We start from the raw sequence: 17,313 nt of genomic DNA on the forward strand, positions 1-17,313 counted from the left end.
AGGTCACTTAGATGAGTGATGAAACGTTTCTCTCAATAAATGTGTCCAGATGAACTGATTCACCTTTCTGTGATTTCCTTAAGTGGATTATTGAGCATGCATAAAGACAATGATTAGGGTGATTTTATAGGCGGAAATAAGGCAGTTGTCCAAGAAATCATTGAATCAGACTAAATTCTATTATTCAACAGATGTGCTAGCATATTTTTCAAGAGCAGTCATAAAAAGCAGACCTTGCTAGATGTCATCGTCTATAGAACAATAACAGTTTTAGCCTAAATTGACTGATGGTCCCAATTTGCATCACAACACATTACTTGCATTGTGATATTGCACAACCTTACTGCAATGACGATTCTGAAACCCATCAACAATGGCCCCTCACCAGCCAAAAAAGATTAGTAATGATGACATTTGGGGACATCAGTGAGTTACGACTACCTTTTAGATCTAAAATATAGTCCGACTTTTAAAATTCACACAAAAAGGGTGAAAAGATCAGTTCTACTTTGAATGCATGCGGCCGAAATTCCACAGCGATGCACTTAAGTTCATTGGCCACATCAGTTCATCAAAAGAAAAACAATAAGTTGGCAGTTCCTGATGAAAAAAAAAAACCCTTTTCTCATCTTTTATTTTTATACATAAAAAAAGCTTTTACAATAATGTTTATATTGGGGTGGTGCTTTGTATGGGACAGCCCAAACAAGCAGATTTGAATCATAGGAAAACAGAGGGAGCCTGGCCTTAGGCCTTTGCTGCTGAACCCTCCTTCCTGACGCAGTTACAGCCTTAATCACGTGGAATCCCCGGGGCTTCGAGTCAGTCACGAAGAAGAGCTCCTTCTCCACATCTCTCATTTACTTTTCTTATGTATAGCCAGGAAATACTAACACACAGAGGTCTGTTGATAAGATTTAGACACAGTTTGTTAGATCAGGGAATATGTTTACATCAGGAAGCCTGGAAGGGAAGTCTAATTGGTGCAGTGAGAGACAGTAGAGGGTTATAAGGTAATTCACATTTGGCCATATGCCGTAAGGTGGAACAAATGATAGTGCCCTTCAACTACACAGGATAGTTCTGATTTTGCTTGGATAATTTGATAACGGCCTGACCTCATGGTGTTTGATGGGCTGTGAAAATGGGCATTTCTAGTGTGCATGAACAGATCGTGCACATTAAAATAAACGGACTGGTTTTCTCTGCAGCATGAGTACGACAGTGCCTCTTCATCTGGAACACTAGAAGTCTCACAGGCAATGCGATGTGAGAGAGCGGTGGCACGTGAGGAAAGAGGTGTCTGCCGGTATGTAGGTATGTGTCACCTATCCCCAGATAGCACGGGAGAGGGATGCCTCGTTGTGCTCACTCAAGGGCATCCGTCCAGAACAGAGCGGTAGCTGAGGAGCCGGCAAAAACACCTCAGCTGCTGCTCCTCCTCCATGGGAAGCAGGGACGGATGGCAGCCGTTTCCCTGGAGACCGAGGTATCTGTATCAGTTCTCTAATTACCTACACCCACCCAATTCACCACAGAGGTGGGGAGAGTCCCTGAGCTGAGAACGCTTAGTGCAGGAACAACTCATCGCTCCTGGTCTCTCATTCCTAGTTTGTCCCAAAATAGTTTGCGAAAGACAGACATATTGAGGCAAAAAAAAAAAAAAGACAGCAAGGAGCAGCAGCCAAGGACACTGGGAAGGAAGACAGCTGGAAGCAGGGAAGGAAGAGAGAGAGGAGCTTGGCATACAGTGCTGAAACAGTTGTAAAACTAAGGTCAAAGGTAATTTAGGGCACAACATATCTTGTATTTTTATTATATTTTGGTGAAAATGGGTACTAACATGGTTTGCACTATGATAGACGGATACCTCTGATCTTGAAATCGTGAGCCAGTGAGGAAATGTTGGTAAGATCACCCAAGTTGACAACAGCCAAGCTTGCCTTCTCTTTTCAAATTAAAGACCATAACTGTTGGATTGGTAGATGTATGCCACCAACACTGTTCACCTTCATTAGGATGCATGAAAACGAGACCGCAGGCCTTGACATTGCCCATGATGCTCCATAAGAAAAGGGCATTGCATTATTACTGGACAGTAGTTATGGCTGCCGGTGGCTTGAACTACATTTATGACAGCTGACATGATGGACTCATGCACCCCTGGCTCTGCAAGAGGAGGTTTGGCATGTGCCCCTCCGTGTGTCAATTATATGCACTTCATAGTCATACCACCAAAGGAAGAGCAAGAAATTGGTGCAAGTTACAGCCTCATGTTTTGTTATTGTCTAGTTTGCGTTTACATTTCTACTGTTTTCTATTTGTAAGAGCATTGAGATCGTGAGAATATCATCCAAGACAATAAACGGCAGGGATACAGTCATACCACAGGGAGATATGTGACATTACGGTTGGATTTACTCAGCATTTGAAGTGGAAAAACACAAGTGGCAAAACCCTTGGGAATCAAGTTGAACATTTCTGCAGTCGAATAAAAGATACTAAAGAGATATTGCTGATATTCACGGCATGTATTTCTTTAGTAAAAAGGGTATTCATTTCAATTCTAACTTCTAATTATCCACTCCCGGTGTGGGAAGATGGCTGCACAAATTCACGTTTGCAGCGGCCACACCCAGTACCAGTGTGGGAAGATGGCGGCACAAACTTACGTTTGTGGCGGTCTCACCCAGTTCCATCCATGCAGTGTCTTTGTCCACGTCTGCGTCTAAGTTTGTGTTTTGGTTTGATGGCTGGGAGAATTGGTGCTGGATCGGCTGGGAGAGCTTGGCCTGCTGCGTCCTGTGGGCCCAGAGACCACAGCCCTGCCTGGAGCTGTGCCCGAGGAGGAAACAGCGAGGACGGTCTGACAGGACGCGGAAGCAGGGCAGGCTAAGCTAACTGCCAGCCCATGCAGACCGGCAGTTCCGATAACACCGAGGGCGGTCTGGTGGCAGCCTTGCCTAGCATTGACTGTGTTTGTGGTGTTGTCGTGCGGATTGTGGGGAGGTATGTCGAAGGTGTCTGACTGGGAGAGCTGGCGTTGGATCGGCTTGGGGAGTCTGGTCTGCTGCTGCCTTGGAGCTGCGCCCTAGGAGGAAACACAGAACGGTCTGACAGGACGCGGAAGCGAGGCAGACTAAGCTAACTGTTAGCGCATGCAGACCGGCAATTCTGACGGTCATCCTGGCATTCACGGTGTTGGACAGTGAATTTTTTTTATATATATATGTTGGATGTAGTATGTGTTTTTGTATTTTTTTCGTGGTTTGGATATATGTGTTCTTGTAGTTTGGATGTGTATTTGTCTTTGTGTTGCACTGCTGTGGGCTGGGGGAAACGATATTTCATTTCATGTGCATGGAATGAAATGACAAATAAATGTTCCTGATTCCTGATGTTCCTGATAATTAGCATGTTACAAGAAGTGGCCACTATATTGTATTGCCAGCTGTGCAAAGTTTATGTATGTCTGATATCAGGCACAGGAATCTAAATGACCTTTAGTGGAAGCTGGACAGGTTCTGTGTCTCTCAGTCTCCTGTGAGTGTGGAGTCAGATCCATCCATCCATCCATCCAAACCCTTTATCCTGCTCCCAGGGTCGCGGGGATGCTGGAGCCTATCCCAGCAGTCACTGGACGGCAGGCAGAGACACACCCTGGACAGGCTGCCAGGCCATCACAGGTTTGTGGAATCAAATACGTTTAAATTTTTATAGCTAAATGCAGAGAAAGAATGATTAAATGCACAAATCAGAACATGATTTGCCCATGTCAATCAACAAAAAAGAATGGCAAACTGCAAATATCTTCGCCTAGTCACAAATACTTGAGCTCACTGCTCAGTTTGTCTTAAAAATGTCAGCAAATGTGAACCAATAGACATGTAATTTGTTATTCACAAATGATGAGTTAACACTATAAATACTATATGAAGAAAGATATTTTTAGAATAATATAATTTAAATGCAGAAATATATTTGTAAAATTATTGTCTCCAGATACAAATTTATACAACCCCTAATCTGAAAAAGTTGGGACGGTATGTCAAATTAAAATGAAAACTGACAACAGTGATTTGTAAACGATCTTTGACCTGTATTACATTGAAAACAATACAACAGCACATTAATTGACGTTTTACCTCGTGAATTTTTTTTTTCTTCAGATAAACATTTCAATTTTGATTCTTGCAACATATTTAAAAAAATGTTGGGACAGTAAAATATTTACCAGTTTGTAATGTTGCCATTCCTTTCACAACACTTAAAAGATGTTTAGGGACTGAAGACACCAAGTGATGAGGCGGTTCAGGTGTAATTTTGCACCAATCTTCCTGCTAACAAGTCTTAAGGTGAGCAACAGTACGGGGTCTGCGTTGTCGCATTTTGCATTTCAAAATGTGCCACACATTCTGCGTTGGGGACAGGTCTGGACCGCAGGCAGGCGGTCCAGCACCTCCACCCTCTTCTTCTGCAGCCAAGCATTTTAATGTGTGCAGAATGTGGTTTTGCAGTGTCTTGTTGAAATATGCATGGGCGTCCCTGGAAAAGATGTCGTCTTGAAGGCAGCATATGTTGCTCCTAAATCTCTATGTACTTTTCAGCATTAATGGTGCCTTCACAGAAGTGCAAGTTACCTTTGCCAAGGGCACTGACACAGCCCCATACCATGATAAAATCTGGCTTCTGGACTTGTTGCTGGCAACACTCTGGATGGTTCTTTTCTTCTTTGGTCTGGTGCACACGGCGTCCATTTCTTCCAAAAAAGACCTGAAATACTGATTCGTCTGACTGCAATACATGTTTCCACTGTGTGATGGTCCATCCCAGATACCTCTGAGCCCAGAGGAGTTAATGATACTTCTGGACACGGGTAACATAAGGCTTCCTTTTGGCACAGGGAAATTTTAACTGGCATTTGTGGCTGTAACTACGTATTGTCGTGCTTGACAAAGGTTTGCCAGAGTAATCCTGAGCCCATGTAGTTATATCGCTTATAGATGAATGAGAGACAGTGCTATCTGGGGGATCGGAGAGCACGGTTATTCAGCTTAGGCTTCCACCCTTGCTCTTTACGCACTGAAATTCCTCCAGATTTCTTGAATCTTTTAATTATGCTATGCACCCTAGAGGGGGAAATATCCAAATCCCTTCCTAACTTTCTTTGAGGAAAATTGATTTTTTTTAACATTTCAATCATTTTTTCATGGATTTGTTGGCAAACTGGCGATCCTCGGCCCATATTTGTTCCTAAAGCACTAGGCCTTTCCTGGATACTTTTGCACCAACTCGTGATTACAATCACCTGTTGACATCTCCTGTTTTAAGTCACATCATTATTTAATTATTTTACCTCATTACTAGCCCTAATTGTTTTTTTATAATTTATTTATGTATTTATTTATTTATTTTGATATACTTCATTAATCCCTGTGGGGGAAATTCTTTCTCTGCATTTAACCCATCCTAGCGATGTAGCTAATAGCAGTGGGCATCCGCCGTGCAGCACCCGGGGACCAGCTCCAGGTCTTCTTGCCATACCTCGGTCAAGGGCACAGACAGGAGTATTAACCCTAACATGCACGTCTTTTTTGATGGTGGGAGAAACCGGAGCACCCGGTGAAAACCCACCACAGACACGGCGAGAACATGTAAACTCCACACAGAAGATGACCTGGGATGACCCCCCAAGGTTGGACAACCCCGGGGTTTGAACCCAGGGCCTTCTTGCTGTGAGGTCACAGCGCTAACCACTGTGCCACCATGCCGCCCAATTTATCACGCACGTCATTGGTCTGCAGAGACACCCGCCCAAGCCAGAGGTGACATGGGGATTCGAACCGACGATTCCTGTGTTGGTAGGCAATGGTAGGCAACGGAATAGACCGCCACGCTACCTGGACGCCCCAAATTGCCCCTGTCCCAACTTTTTTTTTTGGAATGTGTTGCAGGCCTGAATGGCAAGAATGGATGTATATATTTACAAATGAAATGAAGTTGACCAGACAAAACATGAAATATCTTGTCTTCATGCTATCTGCAATGAAATACAAGTCAAAGCGAATTTAGAAATCACTGATTTCTTTTTTTAATTTGCATTTTCCATACCATCCCAATTTTTTCTGAGTTGGGTTTGTAGGTTACACACTTTTACAAATAATTGCATCTAAGGCTCTCCCCATACAAAGAGTAAAAAGCCTGACTTGTTTATTGGCTAATGCATAGCATCCATGTTGAACATGTTGAAAAAGCACATTCATCGCCTTACTCAGGGTGCAAACTGTGAAGGGGTGTCAGGTGCTAGAAATAATCTCAATTAAGTCACAAATATGTATTTGGAGTCAAATACAAATTTATTGGGATTTGTTTATGTCCATAAAAGACGTGTCGTTTACCAGATTTGTCTGTAAGACATGATTGACAAGTGCAAATCATGTTTTCTGCAATTGTTGTTTCTCTGGATTTATTTACTAAAAGAGGGGTAAGAAGTGGTTATCTGGTGTTAAGATTTTCCCAGGAAAACGAATTTTAAAGATGCAGGTTTGTCCTACAGTCTCTATCAATACCAAACAGGCAGAATAAGAGATTATTTTAAGGAAAACACATCAGAGTCCAAAAATGACGTGTTGTCCAAAGCTCGGACATCCGGAGGGAGCTCGGAGTAGAGCCACTGCTCCTTCGCGTCGAAAGGAGCCAGTTGAGGTGGTTCGGGCATCTGATTAGGATGCCTCCTGGGCGCCTTCCTTTGGAGGTTTTCTGGGCATGGCCAACTGGGAGGAGACCCCGGGGTAGACCCAGAACTCGCTGGAGGGACCACATGTCCAATCTGGCCTGGGAATGCATTGGGGTCCCCCAGGAGGAGCTGGAGGGCATTGCTGGGGAGAGGGACATCTGGAGTGCCCTATTTAGCTTGCTGCCACCGCAACCCGACCCTGGAGAAGCAGCGGATGATGAATGAATGAATGAATGAATGTCATCACTCTGGTTTAGTAACCTCTGCTGTATTTTGCCAGACATAAAAAAATAATAGCCAAAAACTCAACTTATTCCCTTTGACAGCATATGGCAGCTGCCCTGTCCTTCAGTGGTCCTTCCTGTGCATGTTTTCTGATATGCTTGAATACATGGTATGATGCCAGACAACAACTGGTACACCATACTGGTTCAAATACCTAATGGCCACTATTCCTGAACTTCTATAACCTTGTAGAAATATTTGAAATTTTCTAGAAGCCATCATGCTGTCTGAGCCTTGTTGAAAGGTGGTTTAGATGTTCTGTTTTAACTAGTCTTTAAGTGCACAGTGGGTAGTAGTAATAGCAGGGTTATGTTGAACGTCATGCATCTATATATGCTACTCAAAATCTCATTGGTCTTGTTCAGTGTTGTAGTCGAGTCACTAAACCTCGAGTCCGAGTCGAGTCTCCAGTGTTCGAGTCCAAGTCCGAGTCACCAAAGAAAAGTCGAGTCGAGTCCGAGTCGAGTCCCCATTACCTGAGTCCGAGTCAAGTCCCTATTACCCTAGTCCGAGTCCGAGTCATCAAGGTTGAGTCTGAGTCGAGTTCCAAGATGGCTCCAGTGATCCACTCGGGCACAGTCAAAGATCTGACATACAAATAAAAAAGGTCTACATTAAACAAAAATGACACAGCTGTCACCATTTCAAAGGGAGTTTATTTACTTTGTGACACGATAGCCAAACAAATGCACACCCACACACTCGCACACATGCACGCGCAAGCATGCGCGCACACACACATTTTTAGAACAGTCTGAATTTCTTTGACATTCTGAACACTGGATGTGCTTCAAAACACATTTGATAGCTGTGAATAGTATGCTATTAGCAAATGGTGGAAACAGTATACAGAAGTAAGTTCCACAGCATACAATACATTCATAAAAACTAGTCAAAAGACATTGTCTCTCAGGAATAGTTAGGAACAAAAGGCTGGTGGCACTAGTTTTAAGCATACACGTTGCATTTCAAAAACACAAGATCTGACAGCATGGAACTACTCAACCTTGCACGGTGAGGCCTCATCAAAATGCCTCCATGACTAAATACCCTTTCAATGGGCGCACTGGAGGTAGGGATAGAGAATACCTGTGTGGCAATCTGATAGAGGGTAGGGAATTTGGATTTGTTTTGCTGCCAAAACCTGAGGCACGGGACTGAGTCAGAGTCCTGCTCAGCGATCAAGTTGAGGTATGCAGTCAACTGAGCCTGGCCAGACGGCTTCTTCTCGGTGGAGGAGGGAGTCCTCCTATAGTGGGAGAACATTCTCAACTGCTTCTCAGGAGGAGACTCTGAAAGTTCACCTTCCCCTGGTCCTGTTGCTTCCGCTGCATCTGCTGTTGATACCGCTTGCTTGTCACCCTCTGCCTTTATATACTCTGAAATGAGAGGGGGCATGGGGGACTCATTACAAATATGTTATTGACTAGGCCTACATGACAAATGACACGCCTATGTGCTTTATTGTAACACCTTCAATGATATAAACATCACAACAATCAAATAGTTAATCACTTAACTAACGTTAATCAAAACATTTCTCACCTTTGATCTCAGTCTTCAGCACATCTTTGACGTCACTGTCCAGCTGCACATCATGTTCTAGCCGCTGGAAGCCAAATGCTGGGTCCAACACAGATGCTATGAAGTAGGCATTGGTGAAAGGAAATTTGGTGGGGCCTCTTCCTTCAGCCGGCTCACATCCTGGTATCTTGACTGCACTGAAAACCTCTGCAAACCTTGTTTTCAAGGAGCTCTCCAGATCTCACCAGAGGCCCACAGTATCTGGCTTTTCCTCTTATTTCCTGCAGGTAACAGCGCAGAGTGAGGACACAGGGCACAATCACACTGACGGTGACAGTAGTCTCACCCTGAGTTAGGTTGGTTGCCTCTAAGAACGGATCAAGAACTTCGATCAGTTCTTTAAGCTGAGCATACTCTCGCGGGGATAAGATAAGGCTTTTGTGCCCCACTGATTCCAACACACTGGACAGCTTTTGCATGTCTAAATGCACATAAGCCTTCACCTGCTTCAGAGTGGAATTCCATCGTGTGGCATTCGCTGTTGGAATTGTTGCATCACCAGAACACGCTTCAAAGCAGTCTTTAAACGAGGTGCCACTGTGGAGGAGGTTGGCTGCACGGGATAGCTTTGCTAGGGTGCTTGACAGCCCACTGGTGTCTTTCAGACCATCTTTTATGACCAACTGCAGTGAATGTGTGAAGCATGATAGTCTCTGCATCTTACAGTTCTCAGCCAAAGTGTCATTGACTGTCTGTTGATCTTCTGGCATCAGGTCTTGCCATATTTCATCATCGTCCTCAAAAGTGCTGGGATCATGAGCTTCAGCATCACAAGGATCCTCTAGGGGAAAGCTGGCCTGGAAAGCTTTTCTCATGTTGGATGCATTGTCAGTTATGACAAAGTTGATCTATTCCTTAATCAGGTATTCTTCAGCACAGCATTCAAACATCATTGCAATCTTCTCTCCTGAGTGTTTCCCATGCACTCTTTTGCAGGAAAGAAGATATGACTGAAGGCTGAGTTCCTGTTTTTTTTATCCATTGCCACTGTGTGTGCTGTCACTCCAAGGAATGACTGCATCTTTCGATCACTCCAAATGTCTGTGGTAACAGCAACACTCGATGCTTCTGCCAGCTGGTTCTTTATCTGTTCTTTCTTGACTTCCACCATTCCTGGAATGGTCACAGAGGAAATTGTGGATCTTGCTATGGGCCGGTACTGAGGGTCCAGGACATGCAGGAAGTGCTTGAAGTCCTCGTTGTCAACGATGGAGAGTGGCAAGCAGCACTTAATGATTAGATCTTTTACAAGGGCATCACTTATTGCCTTCTGACGTGGATGTTTGAGGTCGTACATCCTTTGCTGTCCATCATTTAAAAATGATGTGATAGTCTTCTGACCTGGAGCAGCTGGCATCACATCTGAAGCAGTGGAGGCACGGTATTCTTGGAACCTAGGGGAAGATAGGATACACACTTTAGCTTGCTGATGCCAAACTGTTTCAAGTAATCTTTCTCACAGCAAAAAATGTGTAACGTTATAGCTATAACAATATGCAATAAAAATACAAATGTTACACATTATACACATAGTGGTTTGAACCATAACCAGTTAAGTTACATATTTAGTTATCTATATAACTAACATTACCATATTAGTAGATTAACTAATGTAAACTAGCTGGATAAATGAAAAGTATGAGAAAAGATACATAATTTATGAGACTAACAGGACAGGGATTAATTAGCAAAACCCAGTCATTTAATTATTGATTTAAGTATGTTACATGCTACCTAGCTGAGCTTTAACTCTCTATCCTCCGTGAGTCTGTACGTTTATTCTGTATGGGTCAGGGAGGGTGTGATTTTGTTAGAAGACAGAGCCAGTTCATAGTACTGTTCAAAAGCTACGTCGCGCGTGTCTATTTTTAGAATTTGGCACACCCAATGCTGCATATATGCAAAGAAAAATATCCCCCTATTTACAGTAGCCTATGCGGTGTCACCAATCACGATACGGTTCGGTAGTTTTCGGTACATCGGGGGGGCGGGGGGGGGAATGCCACATCTTCAATTAGTCCATTTAGCGAGTAATAGCCTACAATTATTTTTATTTGCATTGTAAAGTTGTGCACATTTTATCAACATTATTTGTGGATGCATATATGCTAGACTTCTTCCTTCTCCGCACTTGGAGAATATTCATGGCGGAGATCTGCAATGTGCGGATTTGTTATTGCTAGTTAAGATTAATGCTAACACGGTAGTTCAGAGTGGTGTGTTTTTTCCGTTAAGTGTATGCTACTTGGTAATTAGCTAAATGATAAATAAGAAAAATCAGTTTTAATCTCCCTATAACACGAAGACGCTGCGTGTTACTTACCAACTCATCATTAGTGAGATCGATGGCACGCTCGTACCGAAAGCGAACCGTACTGTGACTTTTCTGTGCAATGCTGCATTAGCATTCTAACAGTAACGTTACTTAACTTACCTATACAATCTCACTTGGTTCTAGTGATATGATATACCCGCCACACGACCTAACCCAACGGTTCTAGTGATATGATATACCCGCCACACGACCTAACCCAACATCTTGGACCAGTGGTTGAGTTACTTCAGAGGCTATTGTTACCGTAGCTAGATAGCTAGCTAGCTAACGGTAACTGATCACCAACCATATCATCAACTGACTGCATATCACTTACTTTTCTGGGTGCATCCTTGACAGATGTCTGTTGAAGTTTGAGGTTGTGCCGGTCTTCTCCTCAATAGTTCGTTTACATATCGAACATCTAGCAGTGATCTTGCTGGAATTTGTTGTAAAATCTGTGTAAGCATAGCGCACAATTCGGGGCGTCTCTTTAGGCATCTTCGCGCTACTGAACATGACGGTATGCACGCCACGTGAATCCGCATGTAGGTGGAACACACGTGCCTGCCCTTACACGAAATTGAATAATGTTACAGTATTAATATAGCTATCAATATATTTTAACAGGGCCTATCATTTAAAAAAAATCTAACAAAAACAGTCTTTATCAATTAAAAAGTCCGAGTCCGGGTCTCCAACTTCCGAGTCCGAATGCAGTAAATTCGCGAGTCCGAGTCCAAGTCCGAGTCATCAGTGCTCAAGTCCAAGTCGAGTCACGAGTCATGACAATCAGGACTCGAGTCGGACTCGAGTCCGAGTCCTGGACTCGAGTACTACAACACTGGTCTTGTTTAGTAACCAACCCTAACCCTTTGGTCAAGGTCTATGTCACTGCAGACACTGATTTATGTAGACAATCATACATGGGGGCGGGGGGTGGGGGATTTTGGCTTAATGGTTAGCAGTGTGTGTCTTCACAGCAAGAGGGTCCTGGGTTTGATCCCAGTCCATCTGTGTGGAGTTTGGATGTTTTCCCTAAGTTTGCATGGGTTTCCTCCAGTTACTCTTGTTCCATCCCTGTGATGGACCGGAGCCTTGGCCAGGGTTTGATCCTGCCTTGCACCCAATGCATGCTAACATAGGCTCCAGCACCCCGTGACCATGGCCAGGATAAGCTGATGGATGGATGGATGAATGGATGGATGGAGGACTCCAGTTTCCTCCCAGTCCAAAGACATAAATGTTAGGTGTGATTGATTGCAATGGACTGGCGATCTGTCCGCGATGTCGCCCTGCCTTCTGCCCAATGCCTGCAGGGATACACTGAAGACTCCCCCTTGTGAATCTGAATTGGATTAAGCGAGTATGGATAATGGATGGATTCTGTACTGACACAAATTTAAAGGAAATGTCCAAATCTGTCAAACATTTTTTTGAGACAAAACTTACTGGCTGCTAATTGATTGGATGTGGCAAAACGTGGTCCTGTGTTTGCAACCCCTTGTGATCCCCCCCCCCCCTTTCACTGCTATTCCTAATGTTCAGGATGTTAGAGACTGAAAACTCGCTCTCACTGCTTGGAAACAAACTGTAACAAGCTTTCTCAAGTGTACTGAGAAATTACATGATCAACGTAGAAGTACAACATAGAACATTAAGTAATTGATTAAAATGGTGAGACACGTGTAGCCGAATTGCAACAAAACTTTGCTGCTCAGCAGTTTCCAAAACCACAAGCGATTCTTTAATGAGATTTTGGATTCTTTTTCTCTTAAACAATTCAGGGTGAGGCAATTTAGAGGTCAGGACTTGGGAGCCTGCCGGTTTACACTCCAGAAAGCTTGAAGAGTGATTTCTTTTTGATCCGTGTCATGAATTCTAATGACGTTAACAAACTTAATTGGGATTTTCCGAATGACTGTTTTCATTGTTTAATGTAGACCACAAGAATTCACTGTTTTATCCCGGTATTTTGTGATTGCATTAAAGTCCATATACCACAGTTCATGGTACAGCTGAGGCATGGTACTAAAATGCTGTGGGTTGACTTACAACGAAAGGACGTTAAACCCAGTCTTGAAAATCTTGACCCACATATGCACATATAACCCTGCAGGCAGGCACACACACACACACACACACACACACACACACACACACACACACACACACACACACACACACACACGCGCGCACACATGTCTCATGGCCTGTGGTGCAATCAAAATCCTATTCAACGTCTCTTGATTAATAATGATACCGCTTACATCTTCACACACTCACGACTGAGTTGGTTTGATCTTCACAGAGCAATTCGAAAATGTAGCTTTGCCTTGTACATTTTTGCGCTTGTCGAGAGCAGCTATTTCTGGAGTGTGTGCATGACAGGCTGCTTCCCCTCTTGAGCAAGCCTGCTGTTTGCATGGAGTCTCAGTAAAGATGACAAAGACCTTGACATGGACACCCCCCAAGACCTTTCTGTTCTTTTTGTCTCCGCCTGGAGATCGGACACCACTCACAGCTGTGATCTATCCTCTTACAACAGCGGAGCTACATATCCTCTGCTGCGTCTGGCGGCCTGCTGCCGAATCTTTGTCGGAAAACAAACAGCACGGATGAGGGTTGAAATCTTATAGCGGGAGACAACTCATATGATATGTGTGATCAATTTCTAAAATTATGACGATGGATCAATTTGTTTCTTGTATCAAGAATACAGGAATAAGAAGATACATATCATAGCATAATAAAGCTGACACGCCAAATCCATTTATATTTAGTATAGTCTAGGTGAGGGTATAGTGTGTGTCTTAAGTCAATATGCGGGAGGCGGGAAGACATCGGCCATGTTCTTCCAGGCCAAGAGTATTTCCTGCATCTCCTTCGGAGGTGCATCCGTTCCTCATCCTAGAGAACAGCGAGACAATAGAACAGATGGAGGAAGACCACTGTCCGTGCATCTGGTTAAATGGATTGAATGGCCATTTTTAGCACGTCTCCCACTATCAGAGAGGCCTAAAACAACATTTTAGTGGAGCCATGCCACCATTATATGCCTCAGTACCACAAATGGAAAGTGGGAGGCTTCTTTTATGTCTATTTAATGCCCCTATCACAATTTTTAAATAGAAACATCATATAGGCTAATTTACTCTACCACCAGATTAACTAAGAATTTGAGGGTATAACATGTCGTCACCTTCTGATTGCTTACATTTTGTTTAAATAGAGGGGTCGCTTAATGTCAAGAGCTGATGTGTTATGCAACGTCATGATTTGGACTCTCCACATGGAAAATAAGTCAGGAAGTTCCAAAAATCACATCCATATTTATGTTCTTAAGCATGCTTTTTTTTGTCTCATGATATGCTAAGATACTGAAATTCTAGATACAACATAGTGGCTAGTGTTTCAGGAGTAGGGAATTGCTAACCTAATGCTCTTGGAATAGTTTTCCGTTCTGACAATTTCTAAGGTTTAACTTTCTACAGACCTGATTATTATCTGGGTACAGAACGGGAAGTGCTCGCTAACTAATTTGTGGTATTAGGCCTGATGCATCACCGTTACTTACCAGAAATCATTCATGAGCCATATATACCATAGCTAGCTCAGTAAAGATTAGTCATAGAGCGAGATAAGGAAGAGTGGCTGCCATTTATAGAATGGGAGGAAATGTAATGACATGACCATGAAGTTACTCAGTTACTTTGCCGTGTTCATGACACCCTCGGTATTTAATTTTTACCATTTGCCTGCAATTCACTACAAAGTGGTGTTTTCAATTCTGCAAAAAATCTGAAATTGCAGAAGTGAAACCGAGCATGCATGCATTTTGACTGTTCAAGACTGCCGCAGCATTTAGTCTCATGATCTAAGCATTTTGGAAATTAAAACAGTCTGTTAGGGCACACAGCACATGGCAACTACACTCCCTAAAATGGCTCCGATTAAGCGCAAATGGTGCACATTTGCTTTGATAAATTTCTGTGCCAACTTATACATTTTGGATTAGTCTGCTCCATCACTTATGTGAGGGATGTGTTACTGATTTCAAGGAACTGGCGTAGCCAGGTGTTTTACCCTGACCTGTTTGAAATTCAGGCTACCTAATGAATAGATTGCAGCACATGATGAGAACAGATGAGAGATTACAGCAGTACAAAACTGTCCTAGAACATGATATGACCAGAAAAACACGATTGCATAAATGTGGCTCATTGTTCAAATTGGCTCGTTGTGCTGGCCTGTGTATGTTGATGGAGATGGTTGTGTTCGCATACTGTAGAAGGTAGGTATGACTCACTCCACCCATTAGATCAGTGACTCTGGGTTTGGACAGCAGCCTTCCACTGATACTAAGACCACCACATTCAAAACCTCCCAAATAGCCATCTGCTCAGAATTTCTTCAGTGCCTTTGAATCTTTAAAGAGGATTAAAACACTGCAAATATAACACTTTGCCATCCAAGGACCAGTCACTTCACTTTACCACATGGCAATGGATACAGTTCTGTGGTCCAAGTTTCCTTGAGCAAACCAGGCATCTCTGTCTCATTTCTCTGCAAAGAACTTTTTATTCATTGTAGATCATGAGATTGCGAGACGTGACTGCACCACAGGGACTTGATGCCTAAGGGAGGGGGGATAGTGTACGTTGTGCCTCTTTTCAGAGAAAAGCATTTTAATTTGCTTCAGACTGAATTAAGCCCTTTATGTCCTTCACATTTTACATATTGTGCATATATGAGCAGTTTGAACAAACAACACAGTCATCCTTGGTCAACCTTACATTTATAAGCCTCGTTTGCTTCTATCATGCAGTCAAAGCAACTGTGTCCAGGGGTGAGGGCAAAGGATTGAAATTTAGGCCTCATCTGAGAATGGGGGAAAAATGAATGACACACTTCAGGAAGCAAACAATGTTTTTTTTAATGTTCCATTTTTCACAGACTATAAACTTCCAAGTGAGATCTCGCTCACTAGACAAGCATCAATTGCCTTGCGGGTATTGCATGCTTCTCCCAATTCATCTCCCAGTACCGTAACTGATGATAAATTCCTCCATCGTTAATGCTAATGCATACTTGACTCATCTAGTATGAGTCTTAGATGATTGCACTGAAGAAGATCCAGAAGTAACTCATTGCTTTTGAGATGAAATCATCCCAGTCCTCATTAGGTTTTCATTAACACCTCATCGTCTGTGCTTAGGCAGTGAAGTGAGCATTAGAGGACAGAGCACTTGTTAGTGTGGCTCTGCTGTGTTTACATGGAAGCCTTGATTGCAGACTTCATCATAGCCTCATATTCACTTCCTGTGTTAACCCCCCTTTACCATGGCAGCTCTTTCTTTCTGAGGCAATGACAAGGGCGCTAAGGAATTTCACTTGTGCTTTACTTCGCCCCAAACACTATTCTTGCACAGCTCATATAAAGAACCACCATATCCTGTTAAAACAAATATCATTGAGGAGGCAGAAACAAATGCTTTTGTCTTTGAGTTAAAATTAGCCCTGGCCCTTCTTTACCCAAACACCATTCCCTCTTGCAAGATGCATTTGACCTAAGAGCAGATGTGTATTCAGATATGACCTTATGTGCAGTCATGTAAGCCCAAAACCATTTATAGCGCACAAAGGGCATTGCTGTTTCTTCCATGTTAAACATGGACAATGCAGAGTATAGTAAACCTGCATGGTAGACCAGACAGCTATTCCTAATTTCCTCTGTACGTTCATCTAAAATTTCTGTGAACAAAATGTAATCACTCCAACTCTTATTGTCAAGGAAAAATAACTATACACAGCCTATCCTTTGTTTACTTTGTTAGCCAGCATACTACCACTGGCGATCATGCACCCCCCCCCCCCATATTGCCCATATTTAGCCATCTGGATGTCTTAAGAAGTTGGCCATTGTCAGTATGACCAAGATTCAAGTCACTGTAGCGCTTCAGGCCTCTCCAGTTCCCCAGCTAAGGGGGACTCAATGGCCCGTCTATCTCTTCACTGCTACTGTCGTAGCCCAGCCTTGGTTCTATACAAGCCCTGCAGGCCATGGCTCCTCAGAGACCAGTGTGCTCCAGAAGGCAGGAAACAGCTTGAGAAGAGCCTGACAGTCAAGGCTGTGGGAGGGCAGAGGATAGGGTGGGAAAGGGGGATTTCCTCATATGGTGCTTGGAAGCCTTTCAAAAGTGCACAGTCCTTTATAATCTGTTTGTCAAAGGCTATGAACATGTGATTAAATCAGCGCTTTTCAATGGCACCGGGCAGATAAGTTCTCCTGATGGGGATCTGTGTTCCCCAGAGATTTGCGTCTTTCTAAAGAGTTCAATCGGGCGCTATCAAAGTGCAAATACCCTTATCTTTCCTTCCTGCCTGATTCTTC

General features: G+C 43.3%; 1 protein-coding gene across 1 annotated transcript; it reads right to left on the reverse strand.

The window, feature by feature from the left end:
• Nucleotides 1-8,017: 8,017 nt before the first annotated feature.
• On the reverse strand, nucleotides 8,018-9,593 carry LOC130115562 (uncharacterized). Its single transcript, XM_056283272.1, has 2 exons — nucleotides 8,567-9,593; nucleotides 8,018-8,400 (listed from the first exon to the last, which is right to left on the reverse strand). The coding sequence occupies exon 1, from the start codon at nucleotides 9,418-9,420 to the stop codon at nucleotides 8,719-8,721; it is 702 nt and encodes a 233-aa protein (XP_056139247.1). The 5' UTR covers nucleotides 9,421-9,593; the 3' UTR covers nucleotides 8,018-8,400; nucleotides 8,567-8,718.
• Nucleotides 9,594-17,313: the final 7,720 nt, after the last annotated feature.

Source organism: Lampris incognitus, chromosome 1 (genome assembly GCF_029633865.1).
Source record: "Lampris incognitus isolate fLamInc1 chromosome 1, fLamInc1.hap2, whole genome shotgun sequence".
Lineage (NCBI taxonomy): Eukaryota > Metazoa > Chordata > Actinopteri > Lampriformes > Lampridae > Lampris > Lampris incognitus.